Below are 27,358 nucleotides of genomic sequence, written 5' to 3'. Positions count from 1 at the left end.
AAAGATAGAAGCTTCTCAAAACACCAACTAGCCTTGCTTGGAGAGGGGTTTGGATAAAGGTACCATCAGAGTGACTGTGGGTGCCTCTTGGCACAGCCCAGGAAGATGGCTGCATACCTCCGGAGACATTTCAAACCATAGCTCTACTGTAATCATCTTTATTTAGTGCAAGAGAATTCAGACGCGGTGGCTGCTCATGTCCCCCAGGCTGGGTGGTGGCTGGGGCTGGGCTGCACCCCCCCCCCCACTCCATTTCTCCTGGATCCTCTTCTCCTCCTGGGGATCCGGCCCCAGGCTGGCTTCCCTCTGAGTTCTGCCGCTTAGCACTCAACCACGGACGGGAGCAGGAGAGTTCTGGTTGTCCCCTTGGCAAATAGCTTCCTCCTTGGAGATGGCCTCACTTAGGCCCTGCAGGTTATCAAGCAGGAGAGAGAGGGACCCTAGGGAAGAAGACGCAGAGGGACAGACGTCAGGGCGAGAGAAGACTCTGGACTGCGCACAGGATGGGAGGGGCTAAGGTGAGTGAGATAACCGGAAATGATCCCCTCTTGTTTCCCTTGTTAACAGTGTGGGGGTTTGAACTTAAAACCTCACACTTGCTTGGCTTACTTGCTCCGCTAGTGCTCTACCACTTGAGCTATGCCTCCAGCCTGGCTTTTTTATTGTTATTATAAAGGTGATATACAGAGAGGTTGCAATGACATAAATCAGGTAAAGAGTACATTTCTTTTTGGACAATGTCACCCTATCCCTGGCTCTCTCCAGCCTGGCTTTTTGCTGGTTATTTTGAAAATAGTCTCAAGAACGTTGTAGCCAGGGCTGGCCTGGAACCTCCATCTCCAGAATTCAGCCCCCAGAGTCGCTAGGATACAGGCAGGAGAACGGGAGGGAGGAGACTCCTGACGCCCCGCCCCCTCTGCGTAGCCCATTACCTCTTGTGTGTCTCCTGATGGGCCGGGCTGTGGCAGCAGGCGCAGAGGCGGTGGATCCTGAAGGCCTCGGGCTGGACTCCGCAAACTTCTTATCCAACAGGGAGGGAAAAACCGCCAACAGTCGCTGCTGCTTGTAATGGGAGAGGAGACCCTCTTGCTGCAAGGTGGCCTGGGAAGGAGAGGGTTAAACGCCACCTGGCCCCAGCAGAGCCTCCCCCACCTACTGCCACCTCTTTACCCAGCAACCAGTCCGACATGGGCTCTGGTCTGTTATCTCCTACCATCATGAGGTTCTTGTCCCGCTCCAGCTCCTGCACCCTTCGAGTCAGTCTCTCCCCCTCTTCCTTCCGGGCTTCGTCCTGCAGACGTCTGAGTTCCTGGTTCCGCTCCTTTTCCCGGGTGGCTTTGCGCTGGATCTGGCGCAGGGAGACCACTACAGAGAAGCCAAGGTACATGTGGGTCAGACCAGGGGAGCCATCTATCACAAACTCGAGTCAGGAACACTGGGTCCCAGCTGGGAAATGACTCTGCTCTCTTATTCTCAGTATCGCTTTACTACAGGGGAAAAGGGGAGCTGATGCTCCAGGACCCTGTGCATCTATGCGTTTTCCTTCTCCCTGCCCTTGTACAATGAATGCATATTAATATTAAAATATTACCATGCATTGGTAGCTTACACCTACCATCTGAGCTACTCAGGAGGCTAAGATCTGAGAATCCCAGTTCTAAGCCAGCCCGGGCAGGAAAGTCCTTAAGACTCTTACTTCTAATGAACCGTCAAGAGCCAGAAGTGGCCTTGTGGTAGAGTACCAGCCTTGAGTGAAAGAGCGAAGGGACAGAGCCTAGGCCCTTTGTTCAAGCCAGAAGTAAGCCAACCTGTGAGCCAGAAGTGGCTCAACTGGCTGAGTGCTAAGCCTTGAGTGAAAAAAGCTAAGAGACAAAGCCTAGGCTTTTAGTTCAAGCCCCACTACCAACTGCCCCCCCCCCAAAAAAAAGACCTGAGATAACTTAAAATTATATAAATGAGGGACTAGGGGCATGGCTTAAATGATAGAACACCTGCCTACCAAGCAAAAGGCCAAAGCCTAGTACTGAAAAATAAAAAATAAATGTGTGGCCAAGAGCCAGTGGTTCATGCCTGTAATCCTAGCTAACTTAGGAGGCTGAGATCTAAGGATAGAGGTTTGAATCCAGCCTGGGCAGAAAAGTCTGTGAGACTCTTATCTCCAATAAACTACTCAGAAAAAGCTGGAAGTAGCGCTGTGGCTCAAGTGGTAGAGTGCTAGCTTTGAATAAATGAGCTCAGGGACAACACCCAGGCCCCAAGGTCAAGCCCCATAACTGAAAAATGAAATAAGAAGTAAAAAAGAGAAAATGAGTGTGTGAGGAAATAAATGAGAGAGCAAATATGGCAAGTGGTGACTGTCCTATCTACTTGAATTAGATAAATGAGCAGTCACTCATCACAGGACTCTAACTCATGCAGCTGTTTGAGGATTTTGTTTAGGAGGAAGTGGCTAATGATAGGGATTCTGTGGCCTTTGTTGAAAGATGGTGATCAGATCTGCACAGTCCAGAGGCTCTGCAACTAACCACACAACTAGCCCTTTTGGGGAGTACTCTGGCTTGAACTCAGGGCCTGGCCCTTACTCAGCTTGCTTTCTCAGCAGGACTGAGCCACACTTCCCTGTCTGCTTTTTACTGGTTCATGGGAGATGGAGTCTCCCAGACTATTCTGCACAGGCTGGCTTCAAACCAAGACCCAGTGGATCTCAGCCTCCTCAATATTACAGGTGTGACCCACCAACACCTGGCTCACATGCTGTTTCTTGATCTGTTTCTTACTGAGAATGCATTTGTGTCACTCCTCCATTTATTAACTTGCATGCTTCAGTAAAGACATTTAAAAATAACAGGAGCCCACATCCGCCCTAACCCCCATCTCACCAGCCTTGGCCTGCTCCCTCCGAGCCTCATTCAGTCTCCTTTCTGTGTCTGAGAGCTGTTCCCGCAGCCGAGTCTCCACCTCAGCCACTTTCTCTTGCAGAGCTGGAATCAAAAGTACAGTGGGGCCAGGCGCCAGTGGCTCATGCCTGTAATCCTAGCCACTCAGGAGGCTGAGATCTGAGGATCACAGTTCAAAGTCAGCCTAGGCTGGGAAGTCCAGGAGACTTTTTTTTTTTTGAAGGGGGGACAGTCCTGGGCTTGGACTCAGGGCCTGAGCACTGTCCCTGGCTTCTTTTTGCTCAAGCCTAGCACTCTGCCACTTGAGCCACAGCACCACTTCTGGCCATTTTCCATATATGTGGTGCTGGGGAATTGAACCCAGGGCTTCATGTATACGTGGCAAGCACTCTTGCCACTAGGCCACATTCCCAGCCCCTCCATGAGACTTTTATCTCTAATTAAGCACCAAAAAGCCACAAGTAGAGTTGTAGCTCAAGTGGTAGAGCACTAGCCTTGAGCAAAAAAAACTCAGGGACAGTGCCCAGACCCTGCGTACAAGCCTTAGGACTGGCACAAAGAAAAAACAGGTGCAATGGGGAGCATCAGGAGGAGCGCCCCCCCCCCACCTCCATGGCAGCAGCATGCCCACCCCCCACACCTTGTCCATAGATCTTCTGCTGCTGGGTCAGCTCCTGCCGGAGACTGGCAGCTTCCTTGGTGCTCTCCTGCTGACTCTGGCGAGCTGCTTCTAGCTGCAGTCCCACATTGGCCAGGGACTCCTGGGTGCGCTGCAGCTCCTTCTCCAGCTCCTGGGCCACCTTGTTCAGCTGCTGACACTCTGCCTCCCCTAGGAGGAGGACGTGGCTCTCCTCAGATCTCCCATGCTTCCCATATCTTCATCCATCTACCACCCACCCATCCATCCACCACCCACCCATCCATCCACCCACCATCCATCCATCCATGCATCCACTCATCTATCACCCATCCATCCATCCATCCATCCATCCACCACCCACCCATCCACCCATCTACCACCCCACCCATCCACCACCCACCCATCTATCCAGTCCTACCTTGCTCTCGGACGCGGCCCACCTCCTGCTGGATGAGATGGGCACTCAGCTGGAGTTCTGCATCCAGGCGGTTCCGTTCTTCCCGAAGCTGCTCTAACTCAAGGCTCATGTCTGAATCTAGTGAGGTTGGGGGTAAGGGTGGGGGGCAGCTGGGACAGAGAAGGGAAAGAATCAGGAAAAATCCCCCAGCCGTATGATCATTTGACCCTCCATCCCTCATAAGTGCTGTTTTGGTTTCTTGCAGTTAACACCCAAATGTTCCCCAAATGCACACAGCACCCCCTTCACCTCAAAGTGCCCAAACTTTACCTTTCCTTATGCAGCTGAGCAAGGGCTAGTTTTCGAGCCATCAGGCCTGGGAGGGAAAAGGCGGAGAAGAAGAGATGAGTTTGCAGGGGCTGACAGGGGAAGTGGGGAAAGAAAGGCGAACGTGGTGCAGGGAGTGGATGACGGATGGGGGGTTGGAGCACCAGGTTGGGAAGAGGGCTCGAGCCTTTGGGGTGGACTGAGCACGCCGTAACGGCTCTACCTACCCTGAATGGTATGGACCTTGCGCACGGCGTAGCTGAGTCTGTTGCTGAGGCTGGGAAGCCGGGCCACAGCCTGCTCCACCTTTATCATGTTGCTCTGCAAGCACATCTGAGAGCTGGGGAAGGCACAGGTCACTGAGCCTCCACCCTCACCCCTCCCTGGAACACCTGTGGGGCCCTCTGCCAACATCTCTATCCTCTGCCGTTAACTGAGGGACTGAGGCAGGGGAGGGGACAGGAGTTAGGAAAAGATGAGGGGAAGCCAGAGTGGCAGAACCTTAGTGTGAGACCTGGTGTTGGAGCTCCCCTGTGAATCATACCCAAGTTCCTAAGTAGACTAAAAGAGAGGGGCGGGGGAGAGAATCTGAAGCCTGGGAGTTTGAGGCTTTTTAGTGACTGTTAGGTAAAAATGATCCAGTGTCCTCATCTTTAAACAAATACATAAAAGTGGAGCCAGATGCTGGTGTCATTCCTGTAATTCTAGCTACTCAGGAGGCTGAGATCCTGAAGATCACAGATCCTCAGATTCTGAGGATCCACTCTACTCCTAGCTTTGCTGGCAGTTAATTGGACGTAAGAGTCTTACGGACTTTCAAGTCAGGGCTGGCTTCAAACCATGACCCTCAGACCTCAGCCTCCTGAGTATCTACAATTTTAGGCATGAGCCACCAGTGCCTGGCTCATTCTTTTTTTTTTTTGAGACAACTCTTACTATTTATCCTAGGCTGGCTTTGAACTCAAAATCTTCCTGCCTCTACTTCCCAAGTGCTGCTGGGATTATAGGCATGGGCTACTACATCTGGTTACGACCTGTTTCTTGGTCACTATGATACACAAGAACTATGGGACCCCTGGAGTGAGCCCAGAAGGACAGATTCCCCGACAGCAATGAAGAAACAACGCTCCAAGTGCTTTATCAACTGGCTGGGGTAGAGCAGGACCCACGCAGTTCAGTATAGCTGAGAAGTGAAACAGGCCTGCAGGGAGGGGCAATGAGGATCCAGGGGCAAGGCTGAAATCTCAGAGAACCACCCAAGTCTCTTCCCACAGAAAAATGATGACACGCGGCAGCACAGTAAAGATCACTTTCATCAACATCTACTATGACTCTTACTGTAGCCATTTCCTGAGAAGTTCTACAGATCCTATAAAGACTCCCTAACAAACCTGACAGCCTAGAGTTTTGATTACTTTACACCTGGAAGGCTTTGGGGGTAATAAAGTGATAATAAGAACTATTTCTGTAATCTCCTTGCCAAAGGCTTACCTTCCCTTTCTCCTGGGGGGACAAGGCACTTGCAGTGGGTCGACACTGGGCAGTACTTCTTCATAATTAGTTGAATTCCATGAACATTAAAAGACCCCACCCTTTGATACTGGGGATGGAACCCAGGGCCTCTGGCATGCTGGGGGAACACTCTACCACTCAGCTGCATCTCCAGCCCTGATATTTATTTTATAGATAGTTTATTTATTTTTGTGCCGGTACTCAGGCTTTAACTGATAGCCTAGAGCTCTCACTCAGCTTGTTTGCCCACAGGGGGCACTCTACCACTTGAACCATGCCTCCAGTCTGGAGGTTAGATGGAAATAGAGTTTCTCAGACTTTGCTGTCCGGGCTGGCTTCAAATCTCGATCCTCAAACCTCAGCCTCATGAGTAGCAAGGATTACAGCAAGAGCTACCAGTGTCCAGCTCCTAGCATTTATTTTAAATGAATATCTAGTGAGAAAATAGGGGATAACTTCAAATAAACAGATTAACCTTTTTTTTCTAAGTAAACAGAAAATGCCAGAGAGAGAGAGAGAGAGAGAGAGCATGTATCTATTCACTCTCCTTGAATACTTCTGAAGGTAGAGATCCTGCCAGAAGGATCTCTAGTTCAAACTGCTATTACAGGCAGCAGGCAGGAGATGGGGCCCCATTCCACAGAGCACAGTGGAATTCACAGCCAGTAGGCCTAGTGTGATGCAGAGGGAGCTGCCCCCGCAGAAACCAAACAGAGGGCAATCTCCTAGCTGCCTGCATTCTGGCCTCTCCTGCCTGAGGTTCTCCAAGATGGCCAGAGGCCGGGGAAGCAGCAGTGCCCCTCCGCCCACTCCTCCACTGCAGATACCTGCTCACGGCACTAGTCACAAGCTTCAGCTGCTCCTCAGCCAACGCCGTCTGCTGCTGCTGCCGCCGTCTGGCCTCCTGAGCCCGGTTCAGCTCCATCTGCAGGGACTGGGAGGAAGTGGTAAAGGATAAGTCTCTCTCCTGTGCCTGGCACACAGACCCCGGCCAGGGGCTTCCTCACCCTGAGACTCTGCTTCACACTCAGACCTTGGCGCCCATCCGTTCCACCTCCACTTCTGCCGCTTTATCCTGGAGGGAGCGCTCCAAGATGGCCTGCTCCTGGCTCTGGGCCGTCACTTGTTCCTGGAGCTCCGCCACCTGGGAGAAGAGAGGAGCTAGGCAGTACAGTCTAGAGCCAAAGGCTACTGGAGAGAGGGGAAATAGGGGTTATGGGACAGGGGCAGAGATCTCTTAAGAAATGCCATGAGCTGGGCGCTGGTGGCTCACACCTGTAATCCTAGCCACTTAAGAGGCTGAGATCTGAGGACTGCGGTTTGAAGCCAGCCTGGCAAGGAAGTCTGTGAAACTCTGCCTCCAGTTAATCACCAAAAACACTGGAAGTGAAGCCATAGCTCTAGTGGTAGAACACTAGCCTTAGGCAAAAAGGTCAGGGACAGCACCTACACCCTGAGTTCAAGCCTTGGGGCACACACACGCGCACCCATGCACACGCGCGCACCCACCCACACACTCACACACAGATGCCATGAGATAAGAAGCTGGGCCTCCTAAGGACAGTTAGCCCAAATGTCCTTCCAGAAGCATGCTTCCTATACCCACACTTTGAGGAACTGCCATTTGACCCACCCCCAAAGCCATACCTCCTGACCTTACCATCCCTCCTCAAATGCTGTCACCCTCTAGAGAAGCTGGCCCGACTATGCCATCAAAGGCTGACTCACTTCAGTCTCTGCCACATCGTCTTTCACACCATGTTTTGTAACACATATAATTGCTTGATGTTATTCAACTGTTCGCTAAGTCATTCTAGAATCTGAACCTCACGAAAGCAAGTACACATCTGCTTTATTCAGTGCTGTGCACTCAGCAGTGACCAACACCTTTTTTTTAGTACTAGTACCAGAGCTTGAACTTATGTGTCTTGTGCTCTCATTCAGCTTTTCAGCCTTTTTATTCATGCTTGTGCTCTACCATTTCAGCCACACCTCCAGTCCAACATTTTTGGGTGGTTAATTGGAGATGGAGTCTCATGGACTTTTTCTGCCCTGGCTGGTTACAAACCATAATCCTCCAGGTCTCAGCCTCCTGAGTAACTAGGGTTATAGGTGTGAGCCACTGGCACCCAGCTGTAAGTATTTCTTTGAATAACTGCCATCCTTGTGCAGGGAGAAACACGGCCACTCACCTGCCCCTGCAGCTGCTTCATGTAATCTCTGTGCTCCATCTCCTGAGACTTAAGCTGTACCATGAGAGTGAACACCTTCTCTCGCCAGCGCTGCAGCAGGGACTTGCACTTCACAGCAAATTCATTCTCCAGGCAGTCTGAGGGTTGAACCTAAAGGCAGGAAGAGGTGTGAGTCCTGGAGAAGCAAAGAAGGGAAGGGCCCTATTTGCTTTTTTTTCTGCCTTGCCTTGAGCAGTGAAGCCGAAGCAGAGAGAAGAGCTTGAGCTGGGCATCAGTGGCTCACACCTGTAATCCTAGCTTTTAAGAAGACTGAAATATAAGGATCACAGTTCAAAGCCAGCCTAGGGCAGAAAGTCTCTTATCTTCAATTATGCACCAAAAAGCCAGAAGTAGAGCCATGGCTCAAGTGCACTAGCCTTAGCAAAAAGGCTTGGGGACAGTGCCTAGATTCTGAGTTTAAGCTCCAGAACACACACACACACACACACACACACACACACACACACACACACACACACACACACACACGAGGAGTTTGGGGAAAGGAAGATCCCAGCAGGTGTTGTAGCAGGGACCCACAGGGAGGGAGGCCAGGCAGCAACCTTAGGATCAAGTGATGACTGCCTAGAAAGAACCCCACCTTGCCAGGTGCCAGTGACTCAGCCTGTAATCCTAGCTACTCAGGAGGCTGAGATCTGAGGAGTGTGGTTCAAAGCTAGCCAGGGTAGGAAAGTCCACGAGACTCTTATCTTCAAAACCCATGAGAAAAACCGGAAGTGGCACTATGGCTCACGTGGTGGAGTGCTAGCCTTGAGCTGAAGAGCTCAAGGGCAGCGCCCAGGCCCTGAGTTCAAGCCCCATGACCAACAAGAAAAAAAAAAAAAAAAAAGAACCCTACCTTCCTGGTCAGTTCCTCCTCCTGCAGGGTGAGCATGTGCATGAGGCTCTGTACGCGCACCTGCAGCAGCTCCTTGGTGGCATGGAGGCTGGTCCGCTCCTCCTTCAGGTGCTGCAAGTGGTGGGAGAACAGTGGCAATTACGGCCTCCAGAGCTGCCCTCCACAGCAGCCAGCCTGGGCCCTGGACAGCACTCTCCTCCCTCTTTCAGACCATGTTCTCCTCCTGACCTGATTCCCCACCATGCCCCCTCCAGGGCTGGCCCCCTCCAGTCCCTCCACCTGCACAGTGTCCAGAAGCTCCTTTCGCTCAGGTTCCCACGCCTGGTGGCAGACCTCCGGAGAGACGTGTTCCCCCACATATTTCCTCAGATTCTCTACCAAGGTCACCTGGGCCTCCAAGTCTTCTTGAGTCTTGCTAGGGTTGGGTGGAAAGGTGGCAGCCATCAGGGAGGCTGGGGAACCTCCGAAGCACCCACCCCCAGCCCCCCCAGGCCACTCTGCCCACTTACGCCAGCTGCTTCCTCAGCAGCTCAGCCTCCTTCTGGGCCGTGGCCAGCTCCTTGGCCTCCCCTGCCCTCCTGCTTTCTAGGCTATTCAGAGACTTCTCCAAATTCTCGGCCTTGCTGGTCAAACTGGAAAGAGCCTCCTGGTGGGCCTGGGTCAAGGAGGACAGCTGTGGAGAGGGGAGCAGGCTTAGTAGCGGCCAGCAGGGCCCACGCCGACCTTCCAAACCTCTCCGCTTTGGTTGTGCCACTCCATGAGAACCACCCACCAGATCACCCAGCTTTGGGGCCTGTGGAGACCATCCTTGTCTTCAAATCCATCAACAGTGCCTCCCAAAACATCTTCATTTCTCTACCTCTTCATGTCAACTCCCAACCATCTAAGGTAAGCCTGGACAATGCCAACCATCTCCTAACTGGTCCTCAAAATTCCTCAGTGTCTTTTTGTGACACTCAGACCAAACCCTGTGAAGCCAGGCCTGCTTCCTTGAGCTCCTTCCCACAGCACTCCGTGCCAGCCATGGCAAGTCTGCAGAGAACACTCGTCCCTCCTCAGGAAGGTGTCACTAGCCCTTATTCCTGCCCCACGGCCCCACTCTGGCCTATCACTGGCTCAGCTTTCTGGGCACTGGTACCATGTGACACTCTCCTACTTCAGTGTGTGCTCACCATCTGCCACACCCCATGGATCCTCTCAGGAGGGAGGACTCTTTTTTCTCCTCACTCTGAGCAGTGCTCAGGGTATGAGAGCCAAGTTGTGGGATGGATGAGTGAGAAAGGTGGCCACCTTCCTTCCGCCCCTGTCCCTTCCTGACTCCATACCACAATAAAGGTGTGATATAAATCACAAAACCAATATTTTTAGACCTGAAAAAAACGAATCTGCTCTTATCATCTTCCTTATTAAAACCTTTCAATTGTTAACTACCTTTTTTGTTGTTATTGTTGGCAGTCTTATAACTTTTGAAAATCAGCAATTCTCATCCATACTGATTGTAGATATTTTTGAATATGGTTACAGAGTTTGTTTGGTTTAGGTGCTATACATATTTGGAGAAATTTCTCTAGTATAAAATTACAGAAGCTGGGCACCAGTGGCTCACGCCTGTAATCCTAGCTACTCAGCAGGCCGAGATCTGAGGATCACAGTTCAAAGCTAGCCTAAGCAGGAAAGTCCCTGAGACTCTAATCTCCAATTGACCACCAGAAAACCAGAAGTGGCGCTGTGGCTCAAGTGGTAGAGCACTAACTAACCTTGAGCTGCTGTGGCTCAAGTGGTAGAGCACTAACTAGCCTTGAGCTGAAGAGCTCAGGGACAGTGCCCAGGCCAAGTGCAAGCCCTATGACCAACCAAAATAAATAAATAAATAAAAATACAGAAATGGTCCTGAGGGCTGGGAATATGACTTAGTGGTAGAGTGCCTACCTTGTATACATGAAGCCCTAGGTTCAATTCCTCAGCACCACATATATAGAAAAAAAAAGCCAGAAGTGGCGCTGTGGCGGTGGTAATGTTAGCCTTGAGCAAAAAGAAGCCAGGGACAGTGCTCAGGCCCTGAGTCCCAAGCCCAAGGACTGGCAAAAAAAGAAAAAAAAAGAAAAGAAAAGAAATGGCCCTGAAAGAATGGTTGAGGGGTTTGGCTTCAAGGTTCTTACTGTACTGCCCCAAAATGTCTAGAAACTCCCAAATTCAAACAATCCCCTCCCCTCAGCTTCTGGAGCAGTTGGGATTATAAGTATGCAAGACCACATTCGTGTCTCATAATTTTTATTTATTTATTTTTAACAATACTGAGGTATTAAGAGTTTATTTGTTTTGTTTTGTTTTTGTTGCCAGTCCTGAGGCATGGACTCAGGGCCTGAGCACTGTCCCTGGCTTCTTTTTGCTCAAGGCTAGCACTCTACCTCTTGAGCCACAGCACCACTTCCGGCTTTTTTCTCTATATGTGGTGCTGAGGAATAGAACCGAGGGCTTCATGTATACAAGATGAGTACTTTACCACTAGGCCATATTCCCAGCCCCAGGTATTAAGAGTTTGAACACATGCTCTCTCAGCCTGTTTGCTGATCTGTACTCTACCACTTGAGCTTTTCTGCCTTGGCTGGCTTGGAACTGTGGCCCTCAGGATCCTGAGAGAATTACAGGTGTGAAGCAACAGCATCTGGCTCTTGGTATTCTTAGGTTATTTAGTTCTCAGCTGGCCCCAATGCCTCGGGCTCTGCAGCCGCCCCCAAAGCCCCCTCATCACTTTTGTAATGAGTGTTCAACACCAGCTCCCCTACCAACTTATATGCCATTTCACCAGCCAGCTCCTGTACAGCACAAATGTCCCCTTTCTCTTAAATTCCTTCATGAATTGTATATTTTTAAACTATCTTTCCTTTGTACATGTTCTGACAAGCATTGCTGGTTTTCCCCTTCACCAATTCTCAGGTGCATAGTACATACTAGGAATATTAACCTTTTCCTATGCCATGAGCTATAAATATTCTTCTCTAGCTTATCATTTATTCTTTACTCTCCTGTCACTTGAATGTTAATATTATAAAGCCAATGTGTTAACTTTTTTATGGCCTCTGAACTTTGGCTTAAAGGTAGAAAGGCCTTCCCCACCCCAAGAGTATATATAATTCACCCCTGTTTTCTCCTAATACCTTGATGGTTTCAATTCTTGACATCTTCATTGGTTACGGTAGCTTTTCCTAACCTCAGCCTTAGTGCTCCCTTGCCTTTTTCCTTCAAGGCACTTCTCCCAACTGCAGTTTATTAACCGTGATCATATTCAATGTTAAATACGTGAGTCCTGCATTAGGCTGATAGCTCCATCTATAAGGGCAGGAACTCAGGTAGTCTGATTAAGTGCCCAGTTCCTGTCTCAGTGAAGGCAAAGAAAAACACTGAGTTTCCTCACTGAATAATCATCTCTCTTTCCCCATGTCTATCTTCCTCACTTTACTCTCTCACCACACTCTCAGATGAAGCGGGAACCTAGAACAAAGTAGGGAAGAAACCTAAATGCTACTGGAGGAAGGGGGGTTTCAACTGGGATAAAGTCACTTGACAGACAAATGCAGTCTGACTAAGACCCAAATACCCAAGTCCTGCCTCTTCCTGGCCACCTGCTATCCTCTTTCACCAAAGACTTCTTAATTTTGCTGCTCAAGGAAGTCCTTCTGTGATGCCTGCCCGTTGCTAGGAAGCTCCTGCCCTGCTACCTTGACATGGATCTGAACCTCTCCCACCCTCACAGTCACCTGCTCTTGGTGCATCCGCTGAACCTCCTCTAACTCTCGCTGGCTTCCCTCTTCCAGGTTCTTCCGAACAACCTCAGCCCCAGCCAAGGCAGCCCGCAGGCCTTCAGCTTCAGCTTGGCCAGCCTTCTCAGCCTGCGCCAGAGCCTCCAGTTCCATGGCCTGGGTCTCCAGTCTCATCTTCTGCTGCAATGAGGTTTCCCGTAGGGTCCGGACCTCCTCCTCTAGCCGCCGCAGCTCTCGCAGCTGCCGAGAGATCAGCTCAGCCTGCTGGCTCAGGGCCTGAGACCCCTCCAACTCCACAGACCTTCAAAGACAGGTTAGCACAGGCAAGATGTGTCTCTGGTGTTGGGAGGGTGACCGAGGACATAAATGGACACAGAAAGAAGGTGGAGGAAGCTAAGGCAAGGGGAGCGCTGTAACACTGCACCAGCAGCATTCACCACATCCCTAAGAAGGCAGTGCCTGGTGTAATCGCAACACGCTCAGGAGTCTGATGCAGGAGGAAGAGGGATACAGAGCAAGACTATGTCAAGGAGAAAAGAAAGGAGGGAGGAAAAAGGGAGGAAAAGAAGGACTGAAAAGGACCTTACTAAACACATTAAGTCCACTGTCTGGGCTCAGAGGACCTTAGAGTTAGTGAGACTAAGGAACATGATCTTTCCAGATATATTTATTAAACATCAATTGCACAGCATGAGCCCACATATCATGAGTGAACAGAAGATGCAGAGACTTTTGTTTTTGTGCAAGTCCTGGGGCTTGAACTCAGGGCCTGAGCACTGTCCCTGAGCTTCTTTTGCTCAAGGCTAGCACTCTACCACTTGAGCCACAGGGCCACCTCCAGCTTTTTTTTTTTTTCTGTTTATGTGGTGCTGAGGAATTGAATCCAGGGCTTCATGCACGCTAGGCGAGCACTCTACCACTAAGCCACATTCCCAGCCCAGAGACTTTAAATGCTGACTTAAGGGCAAGTAAACATGAGGTAACATGGAGATAAGGAGCTCCTGAGCTTCCAGTATCAATATAGCAAGGCCAAGTGCTAGATAAAGGTCTGTATCAAGCCTGTGGCATACTGTATAAGGAGTATGAGGACAGTACACCAGTGTATCACTCTGAACCTTTGGAAAACAGTCTATTGGAGTCACATATGTTTTCTGTTGTTTTGTTGTTGTTGTTGTTGTTTTGTAGGTACTAGGGTTTGAATTCAGGGCCTTGAACTTGCTAGGCTTGCTTCTTCAGCTTGTACTCTACAACTTGAGATATGCCTCCAGTCCAGCTTTTTGCTGATTGTTTTAGAGAGGGAGTTTCCAGGGCTTTTCTGCCTTAGTTGGCTTTGAACCAGGATCCTCTGGATCTCAGCCTACTGAGTAGCTAGGATTACAGGCATGAGCCATCAGCATCCAGCTTCACCTAAGTTTAAACTGTCTTGTCACACAATTTCTAAAATAGCTCCTTCACTGAGAACAGAGCCTTCTGAAAAATCTTATGTATTTACTTCTTTTTGTTGGTCATGGGGCTTGAACTCTGGGCCTGGTCTCTGTCCTTGAGCACTTTTTGCTCAAGGCTAGTGCTCTACCACTTCGAGCCACAGCACCACTTCTGGTTTTCTGGTGGTTGAGATAAGTGTCTCACAGACTTTCCTGCCGGGGCTACCTTTGAACTGCCATCCTCAGATCGCAGCCTCCTGAGCAGCTGGTGGCATGAGCCACCAGCACCTGGCTCTTACTGAGAATTATTAAGTCAGAATCTCATTTACTCATTTTTGTTATAGCCATCACCAGTGTCTAGTTTACTAACTTACTGTTTATGCATCGTAAGTACCAATAACATATTAAGTTGGGGCTGGAGATGTAGTATTTGCATAGCATGGGTAAGCCCCTGGATTCCATCCTCAGCAACAAATACAAATACACACACACACACACACACACAGTTACAAAACCCAAAGGCCAAAGCAGAGTAAGAATGAACCCACAGCCTTGCTCCTCCTGCCTCACTCACCCAGTAGCTACAGTTGTTCACAAGTGTGCACCATCATGTGCAGCCTACGGAATCTGTTCATTGAAGGACAGTAGCAAACAAGTCTGTGTACAGATTACCTACCTGCCTCTCCGCCCTGGCCCCTGCACATTGACAGCTATATCTTGTTCCCACACAGTCATTGGAGGCCTCTGAGCATCCATCCGCCTCTCCGAGACATGGGTTGGAGATTGGACCAGGGGAAAGTCTGAGAGCCAGGTGGGAGCCATTCTTGGCAAATTTGAAAAGGGCCGAGCTTGGAAGTGGGAAGGGGGCATCAACCCCGAGAAACCTGAGGAATCACAAGGGCAATCACGATCAGTTTCTGAGGGAGAGGCAATCTCTGGTTTCCTTGCCTGGCCTTACTGACCTGATGGTGGCAACATCTCCACTTTATCTGAAGACGCTAGATTCTCCCTCCAGCCATCTATCTTCCCCTGGACAATAGGAGAAATAAGGACACTCCAGTTCAATTTTCAGGTCACCTTCCAAAGAGAAATCCCCTACAATAACAAAGTCACAATCCTTAAATTACAGGGAGGTCCACCCAATTCTCAGCCCCTCTCTTCCTACTTCCCAATAGAGGCAGGTAATACCCCCCAAGACCATTTGCTTGTCTCAACTGGACTCCTGATAGGGCAGGGCAATAACCATGATGTGGAAACAATTTACTGAGACACACAGAGGCCTTATTGGTTACTTATAGGATTCTGGGCAGTGCCTTTACCCTCCTCCTCTGTAAATCTCTATAATCCCCGCTGTTCCAGGCCGGAGGTGAGAAAAGTGGTGATACACTGCGCAGGGGTCCTGAGCCCAATCTCCAGAGTTCTCTCCATGGTTCGCCAGGGCCTTGAGGAAGCCCATCCAGGCACCACCAAGCCTTGACTCCAGGGTCTTTCCCCATCATAGCGCTGGACCAAGGCAGGGCGCCAGGAGAATGTGTCCACATGCAGGGCTACAAGCCTCCTTAGGACCCCCCGGAAATCCAGACAGCCTAGAGCCCATGGCAGAGAAGCCAGCTTCCTGACATCTTATCCAAACCTCTGTGCAGCTTCCCCCTTAGTTTTTTTCCAGTATCCCTTCCGTTTCCATCCCTGTTGCCCTTTCTCTGGAGTCCTACAGCAGCGTAGCCTGGGTTTTTTAAGAGCATCGCTGGCCCTGGCTCTGGCCCTCCCAACCCAAACTCATCTTTTGTTTAAAAAAAAAAATACTTTTTACAGAAGCTTGAGATTTCCCCTCCTACATCCTAGTCTGCTTTTATCTTGGAAAAACAAATTATTCTGGTCCCTCGCTCTCAGCTAATGCCTGATCTGTTCTCCCTCTTCCCCCCAAACACCCCAAGTTCTTCACCCTGCTGGACCCTGAGCGCTAAGGCTGTTTTGAACACCTCAGCTGTTCCATTACCCGGCTCCTGCACCCCTCTTCCCTATGTGTCCCCTGAACCCACCCCAGGACCCCCTTGCTCAGCCCCTTCCCGCCCCCAACTGACTCTTCTCGAACGCCCCTTACCCAGCGCGAGAAACCCCTCCGGCCCTCTGGCCACACCCCCTAGGCGTCGCTCGGGGCGCGTCCTCCGCCCCTGACTGCGCATGCGCAAGGCGGCTAGGCTGGCGGGCTCTTGCAAGCTTTATTTTGCGACGGAAGCAGGTGGGCGGAAGATGCACGCAAGCGCAGTGGAGTCGAAGGCTGGGCCTCATTAATGCGCCGAGACTTCTCCGCGCCCTGACAGCTCCGCCCCACTCCCAGAACCCGGGAAAACTTGAGAACTAATCAGAAAAGGGAGAAGGCGGGAGATCGAGCGCCTACCCAGCTGGCCGTCCAATGGCGCAGAGGAGAGCAAGTGAGCTAGCCAATCGGAAACAGGACGGGGGCGGGCTCGCTGGGCGCGAAGTCCGACCCGGGAATTCCGAAGGCGGGGCCTGCGTTGCCCGCGCGCTCCGGCCGCGCCCCTCCCAGCCCCGGCTTCCCGGCTGTCAAACTGCAACCCGGGAGCAAGCGGCTCCCAGGCTCGAGAACCCCAAGGCTCTGCCCGGAACCCAGAGCACTCGGAGACTGGCTCGGCGCAGGTAGACCTGGAACTGGGATAGGTGAGGAGCGGACGGAGTTTGCCTTGCGGGATCGTTAGTAGGTCCTTTCTCCGTCTTTAATCCCACCCTGAGTAGCCGGGATGGCAAGGGATGTGGTCCGCTTTGTTGCAGCGTTTAGCGAACTGTTTGCAGTTCTAACTGCCTTTTGGGGTGACACGGTGGATCACTTCCCCCAGGGATTCAAACTAGTTGTGAATAAGGAGTTGGCCCGAAGAGTGGGGCGCGGGCCAGCGGGAGGGGTGCTCCCTGGATAAACCAGCTTGACAGCCGGCTTCTCTTCTCCATGTTACACCGAGATGAGAAGGGCGCGTTTGCACGGACGTTGTGCACCGACCCCTCCGTCCCGAAGCCGCCTAATGTGTCATTGTCTTACTCAGATTGGAGGCTTCCCAGATGTTTACCACCTGGGGATCCAGCTCAACTGAGGTGCCCTAGGAAGTGCTCTTGGTTTTGCATTACATCTGGACTTGCTCGGTAGATTTTTTTTTTAAGTTGTCAATCTGCATAACAGCCTTTTTGTTGTTTTGCTTTGCATTCCTAGGCTGCTGGCACACTGAATTCTCACTATTCAGGTGTGTACCCCAAGGTGAGGTTACACTTCTCACAGCTCATTTGCATCAGACTGAGAAGTGAACTTAAGCCAAGTGCTTGGCAAAGGTGATGGATTCCTGAAGTGGAAGAGGTGGTGCGGATGAAGCACCACCCATGCTGCCCTGCTTCCAGCTGCTGCGCATAGGCGGCGGCAGGGGTGGTGATCTCTACACCTTCCACCCCCCTACCGGAACTGGCTGCACCTATCGTTTGGGTTGCAGGGCTGACCTGTGTGATGTGGCCCTGCGACCCCAGAAGGAGCCAGGCCTCATCTCTGGGGTCCACGCAGAGCTGCATGCTGAACGCCGAGGTGATGACTGGAGGGTCAGCCTAGAGGACCACAGCAGCCAAGGTGAGCCATGAGCTGGGCAGCTGCAGGTTGGATGAATAAAAGTTATCTACTGAGTCCCTACCTGGTGGGATAGTAGTGATCTAGTCCTCTGTCTTCCTCTCTGCAAGGCTAAGAGGTAGATCCAAGATCTGGAAACATCAACAGGGAAATGTCAGTGTGACAGCTCTGAGCCTAAGCTCAGAACTGTGAGCCTAAGCTCACGTTCCTGTGTTAGGGCACTTGTGGATTGTAGAAACCTGGACATGTATCTTTCTTTGTGATTCAAGGCAGCCTCAAGAGATCTGGACTTGCCAGGCGCTGGTGGCTCACACCTGTAATCCTAGCTACTCAGGAGGCTGAGATCTGAGGATTGCGGTTTGAAGCCAGTCTGTGAGATTCTTAAATCCAATAAGCTACACAGAAAAGGTCAGAAGTAGCTGTGGCTCAAGCGGTAGAGTACTCGCCTTGAGCCAAAGACGCTCAGGGACAGTGCCCAGGCCCAGATTCCAAGCCCCAGAACTGGCATAAAAGAAAAAAAAGAAAAAAGATGCCCAGGTTCACAGTTGAGTTCTGCCACTGGACCCTGGCAAAACTTCAGACCTGTCACTTTACCTCTCTAGAACTTTGTTTGCTCTTAGGTAAAAAACACAAGGCTTGGTGAATTCTCTATTCTAGGATGTTAAGGGATGTAGCCAACATTCATTGGAGAATTTGCTGTTTTTATATGTGCTAGGCACTGTTTTAAGTGTATCAAATTAATGTCTTATTTACAAAAATGGAAAATAAGGCACAGAGGTTAAGAAACAGATGGGGGCTGGGAATGTGGCTTAGCAGTACAGCGCTTGCCTAGCATGCACGAAGCCCTGAGTTCAATTCCTCAGCACCACATATACAGAAAAAGCTGCAAGTGGCACTGTGGCTTAAGTGGCAGAGTGCTAGCCTTGAGCAAAAAGAAGCCAGGGACAGTGCTCAGGCCCTGAGTCCAAGCCCCAGGACTGGCAAAAAAAAAAAAAAAAAAAAAAAAAAACACAAAAAACATAGATGAGTTTGGTGGCACTTACCTGTAATCCCAGCATTTGGAAGGCTGAGGTGGGAAGATCTTGAATTTGAGACTTCAAGGCTACACGCATAGTATGATCCTGCCTCAAACAAACAAACAAAAAACAGCCAGGTGCCAGTGGCTCACACCTGTAATCCTAGCTACTGAGGAGGCTGAGAACTGAGGGTCATGATTCAAAGCCAGACTGGGCAGAAGAGTCCTATGAGACTCTTATATCCAATTAACAACTCAATTGGAAGTGGTGCTTTGGCTCAAGAGTGCTACCTTTGAGCTGAAGAGTTCAGAGACAGCACCCAGACCCTGAGGTCAAGCCCGATGACTTACAAAAAAACAAGCTGGTAAGTGGTAGAGCCAGGACTTGAATTAGTCTGAGCTATACTCCCTGTTCTTTGAGTAGGAGTTGACCTACGAACACTGAAATAGAAGCCCATCCATCCATGGGAGAGCACAGAAAAATAAACTTGTCACCCCATGCTGGTGACTGTAGTCCTGGCTACTCAGGAGGCTGAGATCTGAGGATTGTAGTTAGAAGCCAGCCCACACAGGAAAGCTTGTGAGACTCTATCTCCCATTAACCGCTAAAAAGCCAGAAGTGGAGGTATGGCTCAAGTGGTAGCAGCTAGCCTTGAGCAAAAAAGCTCAAGGACAATGTTCAGACCCTGAGTTCAAGCTCCAAGACTAGCACCAATAAATTAAAAAATAAACTTATCTCCCACTATAGGTGGTGTCACCTGCAAGGGGAAAAACCAAGCACAGCCAGATTCTCTACTCCTGACTGGTCATTTCTGTTCTTGTTTTGTTCTGCACCATCAACAGGGACTTTGGTCAATAATGTCCGACTCCCAAAGGGTCACAGGCTGGAGTTGAGCGATGGTGACCTCTTGAGCTTTGGCCCTGAAGGGCCCCCAGGAACCAGCTCCTCAGAATTCTACTTCATGTTCCAACAAGTCCGGGTCAAACCTCAGGACTTTGCTGCCATCACCATCCCCCGGTCTAAGGGAGAGGCCAGGGCTGGGGCAGGTTTCCAGCCCATGCTGCCTTCCCAGGGGGCCCCACAGAGGCCCCTCAGCACCTTTTCCCCTGCCCCCAAGGCCACATTGATCCTCAACTCCATTGGCAGCCTCAGCAAGCTCAGGACCCAGCCCCTCACCTTCTCCCGAGGGGGTGGGCCACACAGCCTGCCTGTTCCCACTCCACCCAGGGAAGCAAAAAGCCCACCTGCCCCACCCCCACGGAACCGGCGGAAGTCAGCTCACCGAGTGCTGGCAGAGTTGGATGATGAGAGCCCCCCACCAGTACTTATTGGGCCTAGGAAGAAACTCCGTGTGGAGAAAAGCCCTCTGCCACCCAGTGGGTAAGTGGCATCCTGTCCTGTCAGCCTCTTCAGTGTGTCCCTGACTGGCTTTTTGATTCCTTCTTAGAGCCTCAGCTTGGGAAGTGAGGATAGGTAGAGAACAAAAAGACACTGGGTAGTTTTGACATATGCACTAGTCTGTTAGGTAAGCAGGCCTGTCCATGTCCATCTGACAGTCAGGGTGTGTATTATGTTTTAAGACAGTGTCTCACTATGTAACTCAGGACTGTATCAGACTGGAATATCCTGCCTCAGCCTCCCCAGCTCTAGGATTATGAATATGTACACCATGCCCTGCTGAATGAACCAGGATATCTTTCTCTATCAAACTACACCAGCCCTAAGATTGCTTCCTGCATTCAAGACTATAATCCCATTCCAGTTCTTTTAAGAATTAGGCTCGCTGGGAATATGGCCTAATGGCAAGAGTGCTTGCCTCATATACATGAAGCCCTGGGTTCAATTCCCCAGCACCACATATACAGAAAACGGCCAGAAGTGGTGCAGTGGCTCAAGTGGCAGAGTGCTAGCTTGAGCAAAAAGAAGCCAGAGACAGAGTTCAAGCGCCAGGACTGGCAAAAAAAAAAAAGAATTAGGCTTTCCTTCAGTTAACAGTGTGGCCTCAGAAGCACCCATGAGGAACTCCTTGACCACCCCTTCAGTGGGAAGTGAGGAGCCCTGTGCAGAACCTTGTTGCAGCCTACCCCAAGAAGACAGTGGCCTGGGTTAAGGGTGGTGGTTGTGCTGTGTGGCACCATATATATATATATGGCTTGTGTTGGCATCAGCATGCAGGCTGCCAATGACTTCCAATGCCCAGGGTGCCCCGTTGGCTCCAGACCTAAGGCCCACCACCGGGTCACCAAAGGAAATAGCTGGCACATCCCATCCATGATTAGACATAGAGGGGGCACACACTGGATCTTAAGAGATGCTTCCCTTCTTCCCTTCCCCCCAACAGGAGGGAATGAATGTGTTGACTCAGGCCTGGACCACTGGTGGCCAAGACAGCAGAAGAGTTTTGGATCACAGCCAGGGCCTTGGCTCCTAGGCAGGCTCTACCACTGAGCTTCGTCAATGCTCTGATAGCTGGCATCACCTAAAGCACTTGGAGAAAATTTGCAGCACAACCCCTAAACTTCATCTTGTGGCTAATCCTGTCACTAACCATGATCTCACTGGACTGGCCTTTCAAAGCTTTGCTTCTTATTTCCAAATAAAATAAAGAATAAGCAACTTCATTTGCTCCTGGGTACTTATTTTTCTTGTGGAAAAGCGTGTGTGGGATTTCTACTCTTGGCTTCCCAGTTCTTAGAAAGCTCTTAGAATGTAATCAGGGGGGCTGGGAATATGGCCTACTGGTAGGAGTGCTTGCCTCCTATACATGAAGCCCTGGGTTCCATTCCCCAGCACTACATATATAGAAAAGGCCAGAAGTGGGCTGGGAATATGGCCTAGTGGTAAAGTGCTTGCCTCGTATACATGAAGCCCTGGGTTCGATTCCCCAGCAGCACATATAGAGAAAACAGCCAGAAGTGGCGCTGTGGCTCAAGTGGCAGAGTGCTAGCCTTGAGCAAAAAGAAGCCAAGGACAGTGCTCAGGCCCTGAGTCCAAGGCCCAGGACTGGCAACAACAACAAAAAGAATGTAGTCAGGTTCTTGGGGATGTCAGGGGGAGACAGGCAAGGTGAGCAGAGATGGGAAAAATGGTGGTCAAGAAGCTGGAAACTGGAAACGGAGGAATGGTTCTAGCCCCAGCCTTGAACCAAAAACCCAAGCAAGGACATGAGTGTAAGGCCCAGCACTGATGTGGCGTGTGTGTGCGTGCACATGCACAAAACAATTTAGGTGGTGCCTCAGTTTCAGAACGGTGTGAAAGCAGTTAGTATGGATCATTAGTTTTCTCCACCTCTGCTCCCTCTTCAGGAACTGAAGGATAAACTAGAGACAGAATTATCTATACTGTGTCCCAGGCTTCTTTATTTTAGAACAAAGTGTTGAATAACGGGATTAAAATCAAGAGCATCATTGAACTTCACCTTCCTCTAACCACTTCCCCCCAACCCCCCCTCCCCTTTGTGCTTCCAATTCCTTCCTAGTAAATGAAGACCTTAATCCCAAAAGCCCTGGCACAGACTCGCAGTCCTCCTTCCCTAGCTATTCCCGTTTTCTGTTCCCCCATCTCTAGGAAGGGCAGGCAGGCAGCTCAGTTTGAATGCATGGGAGAGCCCAGAGTGGTGACAGAGACAGGGGGAAAGGTTTCTGTCTCGGGGAAAGAGACGGGGTACAGTGTGGCAAAGTGAGGGGTCCCGTAGCCTGGGGTTCCAAAATGGGGCCCTGGGGCCAGAGGAAAGGTTACAGATCCCCCTGGGAAAGGAGGCCCTGCTGCCTCAAAATCCTCTCGGTGGGAATAATCACTGCTTGATCGTTTGCCCTTCTGGCGCCGGTTACAGAACCACACTCGGACCACCTGGGAATTGACAACACAGGAGAAAGTGACATTAGATCAATAAACTCTGGACAGGAGTCGCTCCTCTAAGGCCAACAGCCCTGGAGCAACAGGACTTCCCTTCCCTAAGGGAGGAAGGAGGTTAGCAACACAGGGCTGGGCACAGGGCACTCACATCCTTCTCGAGCCCGAGCTGCTGAGCGATGATGTTGATCTGCTGCAGCGTGGGCTTGGGGCACTGCAGGAACATGCTCTCCAGGTTGCCCCTCACGCGGTTCTCAATACTCGTTCGCTTTCTCTTGCGGGCCTGCATGAGGGTCTCTGCTTTGCATATCTGGGCAGGTGCAGAAGAGGAAACAAAAGCAGGGCTTTGGATGTGCTGAACATCACCACCATCTGCGGAGACAGTTACTTGAGAACCATGGCTCAAGGGACATCTCCCCAGTGCTGGGAAGTCACGGGCTTAGCAAGTAAAAGCCCTAGGTTCTAATCCCCAGCCCCCAACCGGGAAAGGGAGAGCTGCAAGCCAAGGACGGAAGCAATGGATGTGGGGTTGAGAGGATGCAAGTGCACACACACACACACACACACACACACACACACACACACACACACACACACTCCTCACCTCCTGAAGGTTCTCGTTGTTGTCAGCTTCCTCCACCCACTTTTGCAGCAGGGGCCTCAGCTTACACATGTTCTTGAAACTAAGCTGCAGAGCCTCAAAGCGGCAGATGGTCGTCTGACTGAACACCTTTCCTGGGGGAGGCCAGGTGGGAAAGAAGCAACATGAAGCAGCGATCAGGCCCCTCTTCCCATCCTCACAGCCCCCACCCCACGACACCAGCTCGTCCTTCCAGAGCAGTCCCAGCCCCAAGTGGGGAGACTAGCCTCCTGAAGCATCCTCCCTTCCCTCACTGGGGTGGAAAGCCTAAATTCAGGAAATACTCCTTCCAAGGAAAAGATGGTCCCTGTGGTATGAGAACAGGAAGAGGGGGGAAGGACCCACCAAAGAGAACCCCTAGGGTGAGCCCCACATCGGCCTGGGTATATCCCAGGGTGATCCTCTTCTGTTTCAGCAGCTTGGCAAATTGCTCAAGTTCTTGCTGCAGATCCTTGATGTCCTGGGATTGCATTAAAATAAAAAGAAAATGCAGAGAACTTGTAAGAACACAGACATTCCAGTTATCAACTCTTTTGTGTATGGGGGTGGTCCTGGGGCTTGAGGGCCAGGGCTCTGTCCCTGACCGTATTTGCTCAAGGCTAATACTCTCCCATTGAGCCACAGCTCCATTTCTGGCCTTGTGGTGGTTGAATGGAGATAACAGTCATGTGGACTTTCCTGCCCAGGGCTAGCTTTGAACTATGATCCTCAGATCTCAGCCTCCTGAGTAACTAGGGTAACAGTATTAAGCCACAGGCACCCAGCTTCAATTTTACCTTTTCTATTCAGGGTTTGAGAAGCTGACTGTGGTCCTAAACAGCCCCCTCCCACCCAGGCCTTCTGCTCGAACGACTTCAGTATCAACCACCCATCCTTTCATAGCCCCTCATGACAAGAAGCTAAGTCCCCAGAAACTGACATACCCAGTAGACAGATTACTATGGAAGGGCGGAAAACCAAGCTCTTAGCCTCTGTGAGAACACCTGCTGGATTACACAGTGAACTCCCAGTGCCTAACTCAATAGTCAAGACTGAGGCTTTGAATGTCATCCCTAGCTTGGGGAACAAAGTGGTAGAGCACAGGCCTTGAGCAAAAAAGCTGAGACAGTACCCAGGCCCTGGGTTCAAGCCCCAGTACCAGACAAAGAAAAGGGAAGGGGAAGGAAGGAAGGAAACAGAAAGGGAGGGAGGGAAAAAAGGAAGAAAGAGAAAGGAAGAAAGGGAGAAAGGAAGGGAGGGAAGAAAAGCCAGGAGTGGAGCTGTGGCTCAAGTGATATAGTGCTGTTTTTGAGAAAGAAAAAAAAAACACTAAAGGATAGCACCTAGCCCCAAGGTCAAGCCCAAAGACCAGCACAGTAAATAAGCAGAATTGAAAGGTGCTATTTAATGAGGTCAGATAAGCTATACAGACCCAAAAGCAACGGCGCTCAGCCGCCGGTGGCTCACGCCTGTAATCCTAACTGCTCAGGAGACTCATATCTGAGGATCTCAGTTCAAAGCCAGCCTAGGCAGGGAAGTCCGTGAGACTCTCACCTCCAATTAACCACCAGAAAGCCGGAAGTGGTACTATGGCTCAAGTAGTAGAGCTCTAGCCGACAGCGCCCAGGCTCAGAGTTCAAGCCCCAGGAAAGAAAAAAAAAAAAAAAAAAAAAGCAGCAGCTATGGTAACTTCAAGTAGCTGAATGAAGCGATCTCATATTTTAAAACATCAGCTCTTGTAATGTGACAATGCTGCAGGGAAGCTGCCGCCTTAATCCCAGCATGGATGTTAGTGGCTAGGATGAGGTAGGATGTGACTAGGGCAGGTTGTCTTTTTTTTGCCGGTCTGGAGGCTTGAACTCTGGGCCCAGGCACTCCTTGAGCTCCTTTCCGCTCAAGGTTAGCACTCTACCGCTAGTACCTAGCTAGGATTACAGGTGTGAGCCACCAGTACCCCGCTCAGGTTGTCGTGTAGAAGGTAAAGATGACAATGTTTCCTCACAAGTGAATACAAGATTTGAATGGGGGAAAAAAAAAAAAAGGTAGCTCTTGTCGAATTCAACCCCAAGGAGATAGGAGGTGGCTCAGGGCATCCTCACAAAAGGTGGAAAAACTCAAGTTATCTGAAGTCTAAATAGCATGTGATCCTTGAAGGTGGATGAGAGTAAGGAAGGGTAAATAGTAGTTCAGGCTGTAAGAATGAGAAGCCCCGGGCACTCTAGAAAAAGCTTGAGTAGCAGCGGGCAGACAACAGTCTTTAATCGATCCTGGAATTCTTCATGGAAGGGGGGTTAAGTGGTAGAGCACCAGCCTACAAGCCAAGTGAGCTGCAAGGCCCCGAGTTCAAATCCCCGTACCACACCAAAAAAAAATTTAAAGTTAAAATAAGAAAGCAAAAAGTATCTCAAAAGTACTGGATGCTGTCAGATTCAAATAGGCAAATTTTCATTCACAAATGTCTGCTCTCCCAGGACTCACACCTATATAGAAACACCCTCAGCTGTCTTTTGAGCCTTTCCCAATCTATTGGGGGGGGGGGGTTGGAATAAGGTCCTGGTCTCATTCAGCAGTTAAGACCCGTGAAATAAGCTAATAATGCCTCCCTGGGAGATTGGCGTGGCTAATGAGATAATGATGACTAAACTGAGCACACAGCCAGGCACTTAGGAAGAGGACCCCAATTGGCAGCCATTATCATTCAGCAGTCACCTCCTGCAAAGCAGCCGGAGCTACTCTCTCCCGGGCCCAGGTTCCCGAACTCGCTCACACCTTCAAGGAGGGTTAAGGGTTTTGGTACTTCATCTCTAATTGCCTGCACTTGTTGCTTCGGAGATGTGGAACACACACCTTTAATAGCCCCAGCAGGGCTGGTGCTCAAATGAACCTGCAATTTACGGACAGACTGGCGGGGGGAACTTCTCCTGAAGTTCCTTTTTGTTTTTGTTTTAACAGCTTAAGAGACCAGAATCGATCAAATCAGTACCTCCGGCTCCTTACAAAGGTGGAGGGCCCACCTGTCCAGTAAACTTGACTTGAGACAAACCCAACTCCACTCCACACACACCGCCCAAACTCCACCTCCAATCAGAAACCAGTCACACCCTAGCCTTTCAGGAACAATGACCCCCGATAAGGTCCTTTTAACCCAGCGGCCATAACTAACCCTAAGGCTAAGATCAGAGGTCGGAGACGGAACCACCAATTTTTCCAAAAGGATGACGGACTGGAGAAGAGGCTCAGACCCTGGAGAAGTGCAAGGTTGGTACTTAGCAAGTAACCAACGAAGTCCAGGCCGAAGCGAGGGACCAGAAGGAGCAAGAGACCATCTCTGCTAGCTTCGGATTCTTGGAATTCCCATTTCAAGCTAATCCCAACCTCCCCAAACTTCCTGAAGTCACCCCCCCCCCCATCTCCACCTAGGGTGACTGAGCTACTTTGATCCCTACAGGTTCCAGGCCTGGGCAGCTGCAGGCCATCATTACCCACCCCCCATTGCTGCCCCTGCCAACCTAGCTATTTCTCCTATCCTGTCCCCATGATGTCTGCCTCACCTCAGGGTTTTGCTCCTGCTTCTCCTTCTCCAGCTTCACAGCACCAGGGTGAGCAGAGCAGGGCCCAGGAGAAGCGCCCTCGGGGTGGCTCTCCACCCCAGCTCCCACCTCGCCCTCTGGATGAAAGGGTTCCACTCCGACCGGGGGCACTAGGCCCACTCCAACCTGAGGTCCACAGTATGCCACTCCTCCACGGAAGTCAAATGGCGGAGGGCAAGGAGCAATCCCCCAGACCTCGGATCCCGGTCCAACCCCCGGCCCGATTCCTGGCCCACCAGGAGGGCCTGGGAAGCTCAGCCAGGTACGAGGGTCCACCCAGCCCGGCTCTAGCCCTCCAGGCCCGTCGCCCCCACCCGGAGGTGGGGGCGAGAAGGCCAAGTCCGGAGGCAGGTGTCCGGCCATGGGGAAGAAGGGCACCCCGAGCCGGGGCCCTTAAAGAAATGAAAACTACTCAGCACCACTCTCCCTCCCCAATCCCACCCACTAGCCTTGACCTCTGGCCCCGCCCCCTGGATGGGTGGAGGGGCCGGAGTGGGGGTGGGAGAAACTGAGGCGAAGGTTGTTTGCCTGTTTTGGCTGGGATGTTTGGGAAAGGGCCTTGTGCATCCCAGAATTGTGTCTTTCTAGGATACCTCCACATTCTCTAGGAACTA

General features: G+C 50.9%; 3 protein-coding genes across 8 annotated transcripts; 1 reads left to right on the top strand and 2 right to left on the bottom strand.

The window, feature by feature from the left end:
• Window positions 1-142: 142 nt before the first annotated feature.
• On the bottom strand, window positions 143-16,286 carry Cchcr1 (coiled-coil alpha-helical rod protein 1). 6 transcript variants are annotated; one of them, XM_048348111.1, is made up of 18 exons: window positions 16,150-16,286; window positions 15,011-15,143; window positions 14,725-14,932; window positions 12,622-12,925; window positions 9,373-9,536; window positions 9,143-9,278; window positions 8,864-8,974; window positions 7,966-8,115; window positions 6,807-6,917; window positions 6,601-6,707; window positions 4,489-4,601; window positions 4,265-4,310; window positions 3,956-4,104; window positions 3,538-3,726; window positions 2,880-2,981; window positions 1,214-1,365; window positions 933-1,101; window positions 143-440 (listed from the first exon to the last, which is right to left on the bottom strand). In XM_048348111.1, the coding sequence occupies exons 2-18, from the start codon at window positions 15,024-15,026 to the stop codon at window positions 328-330; spliced, it is 2,340 nt and encodes a 779-aa protein (XP_048204068.1). In that variant the 5' UTR covers window positions 15,027-15,143; window positions 16,150-16,286; the 3' UTR covers window positions 143-327. The 6 variants fall into 6 exon arrangements, with proteins under 6 accessions (XP_048204068.1, XP_048204070.1, XP_048204071.1 ...); XM_048348113.1 differs by having other exon boundaries at window positions 933-1,062; XM_048348114.1 differs by having other exon boundaries at window positions 933-1,059.
• Window positions 16,287-17,280: 994 nt separating this feature from the next.
• On the top strand, window positions 17,281-21,306 carry Tcf19 (transcription factor 19). Its single transcript, XM_048348180.1, has 3 exons — window positions 17,281-17,670; window positions 19,526-20,063; window positions 21,025-21,306. Exons 1-3 carry the CDS (start codon window positions 17,433-17,435, stop codon window positions 21,032-21,034), a joined length of 786 nt encoding a protein of 261 aa, XP_048204137.1. The 5' UTR covers window positions 17,281-17,432; the 3' UTR covers window positions 21,035-21,306.
• A 962-nt stretch (window positions 21,307-22,268) lies between these two features.
• Pou5f1 (POU class 5 homeobox 1) lies at window positions 22,269-27,107 on the bottom strand. The gene is made up of 5 exons (XM_048348169.1): window positions 26,705-27,107; window positions 23,521-23,643; window positions 23,140-23,270; window positions 22,687-22,845; window positions 22,269-22,532 (listed from the first exon to the last, which is right to left on the bottom strand). Exons 1-5 carry the CDS (start codon window positions 27,105-27,107, stop codon window positions 22,269-22,271), a joined length of 1,080 nt encoding a protein of 359 aa, XP_048204126.1.
• Between the last annotated feature and the right edge of the window lie 251 nt (window positions 27,108-27,358).

The sequence above is a fragment of the Perognathus longimembris genome, chromosome 6 (genome assembly GCF_023159225.1).
Source record: "Perognathus longimembris pacificus isolate PPM17 chromosome 6, ASM2315922v1, whole genome shotgun sequence".
Lineage (NCBI taxonomy): Eukaryota > Metazoa > Chordata > Mammalia > Rodentia > Heteromyidae > Perognathus > Perognathus longimembris.
The sequence above is the reverse complement of the archived record's forward strand: the minus strand, read 5'-3'. Positions and strand labels throughout refer to the sequence as shown.

Excerpts from the sequence above, each read along its gene's own strand:
- Cchcr1 (XM_048348116.1), bottom strand. The coding sequence starts at position 15,589 with ATGTGGACACATTCTCCTGGCGCCCTGCCTTGGTCCAGCGCTATGATG. Across the intron at positions 6,918-7,965 it reads TGAAGCAGCTGCAGGGGCAG|GTGGCGGAGCTCCAGGAACA; the intron begins GTGAGTGGCCGT and ends CTCTTCTCCCAG. Across the intron at positions 3,727-3,955 it reads GGGCCGCGTCCGAGAGCAAG|GGGAGGCAGAGTGTCAGCAG; the intron begins GTAGGACTGGAT and ends TCCTCCTCCTAG.
- Tcf19 (XM_048348180.1), top strand. The coding sequence starts at position 17,433 with ATGCTGCCCTGCTTCCAGCTGCTGCGCATAGGCGGCGGCAGGGGTGGT. Across the intron at positions 17,671-19,525 it reads AGAGGACCACAGCAGCCAAG|GGACTTTGGTCAATAATGTC; the intron begins GTGAGCCATGAG and ends CACCATCAACAG.
- Pou5f1 (XM_048348169.1), bottom strand. The coding sequence starts at position 27,107 with ATGGCCGGACACCTGCCTCCGGACTTGGCCTTCTCGCCCCCACCTCCG. Across the intron at positions 23,644-26,704 it reads GCAGGAGCAAAACCCTGAGG|AATCCCAGGACATCAAGGAT; the intron begins TGAGGCAGACAT and ends TTATTTTAATGC. Across the intron at positions 22,533-22,686 it reads AGCTCGGGCTCGAGAAGGAT|GTGGTCCGAGTGTGGTTCTG; the intron begins GTGAGTGCCCTG and ends GTCAATTCCCAG.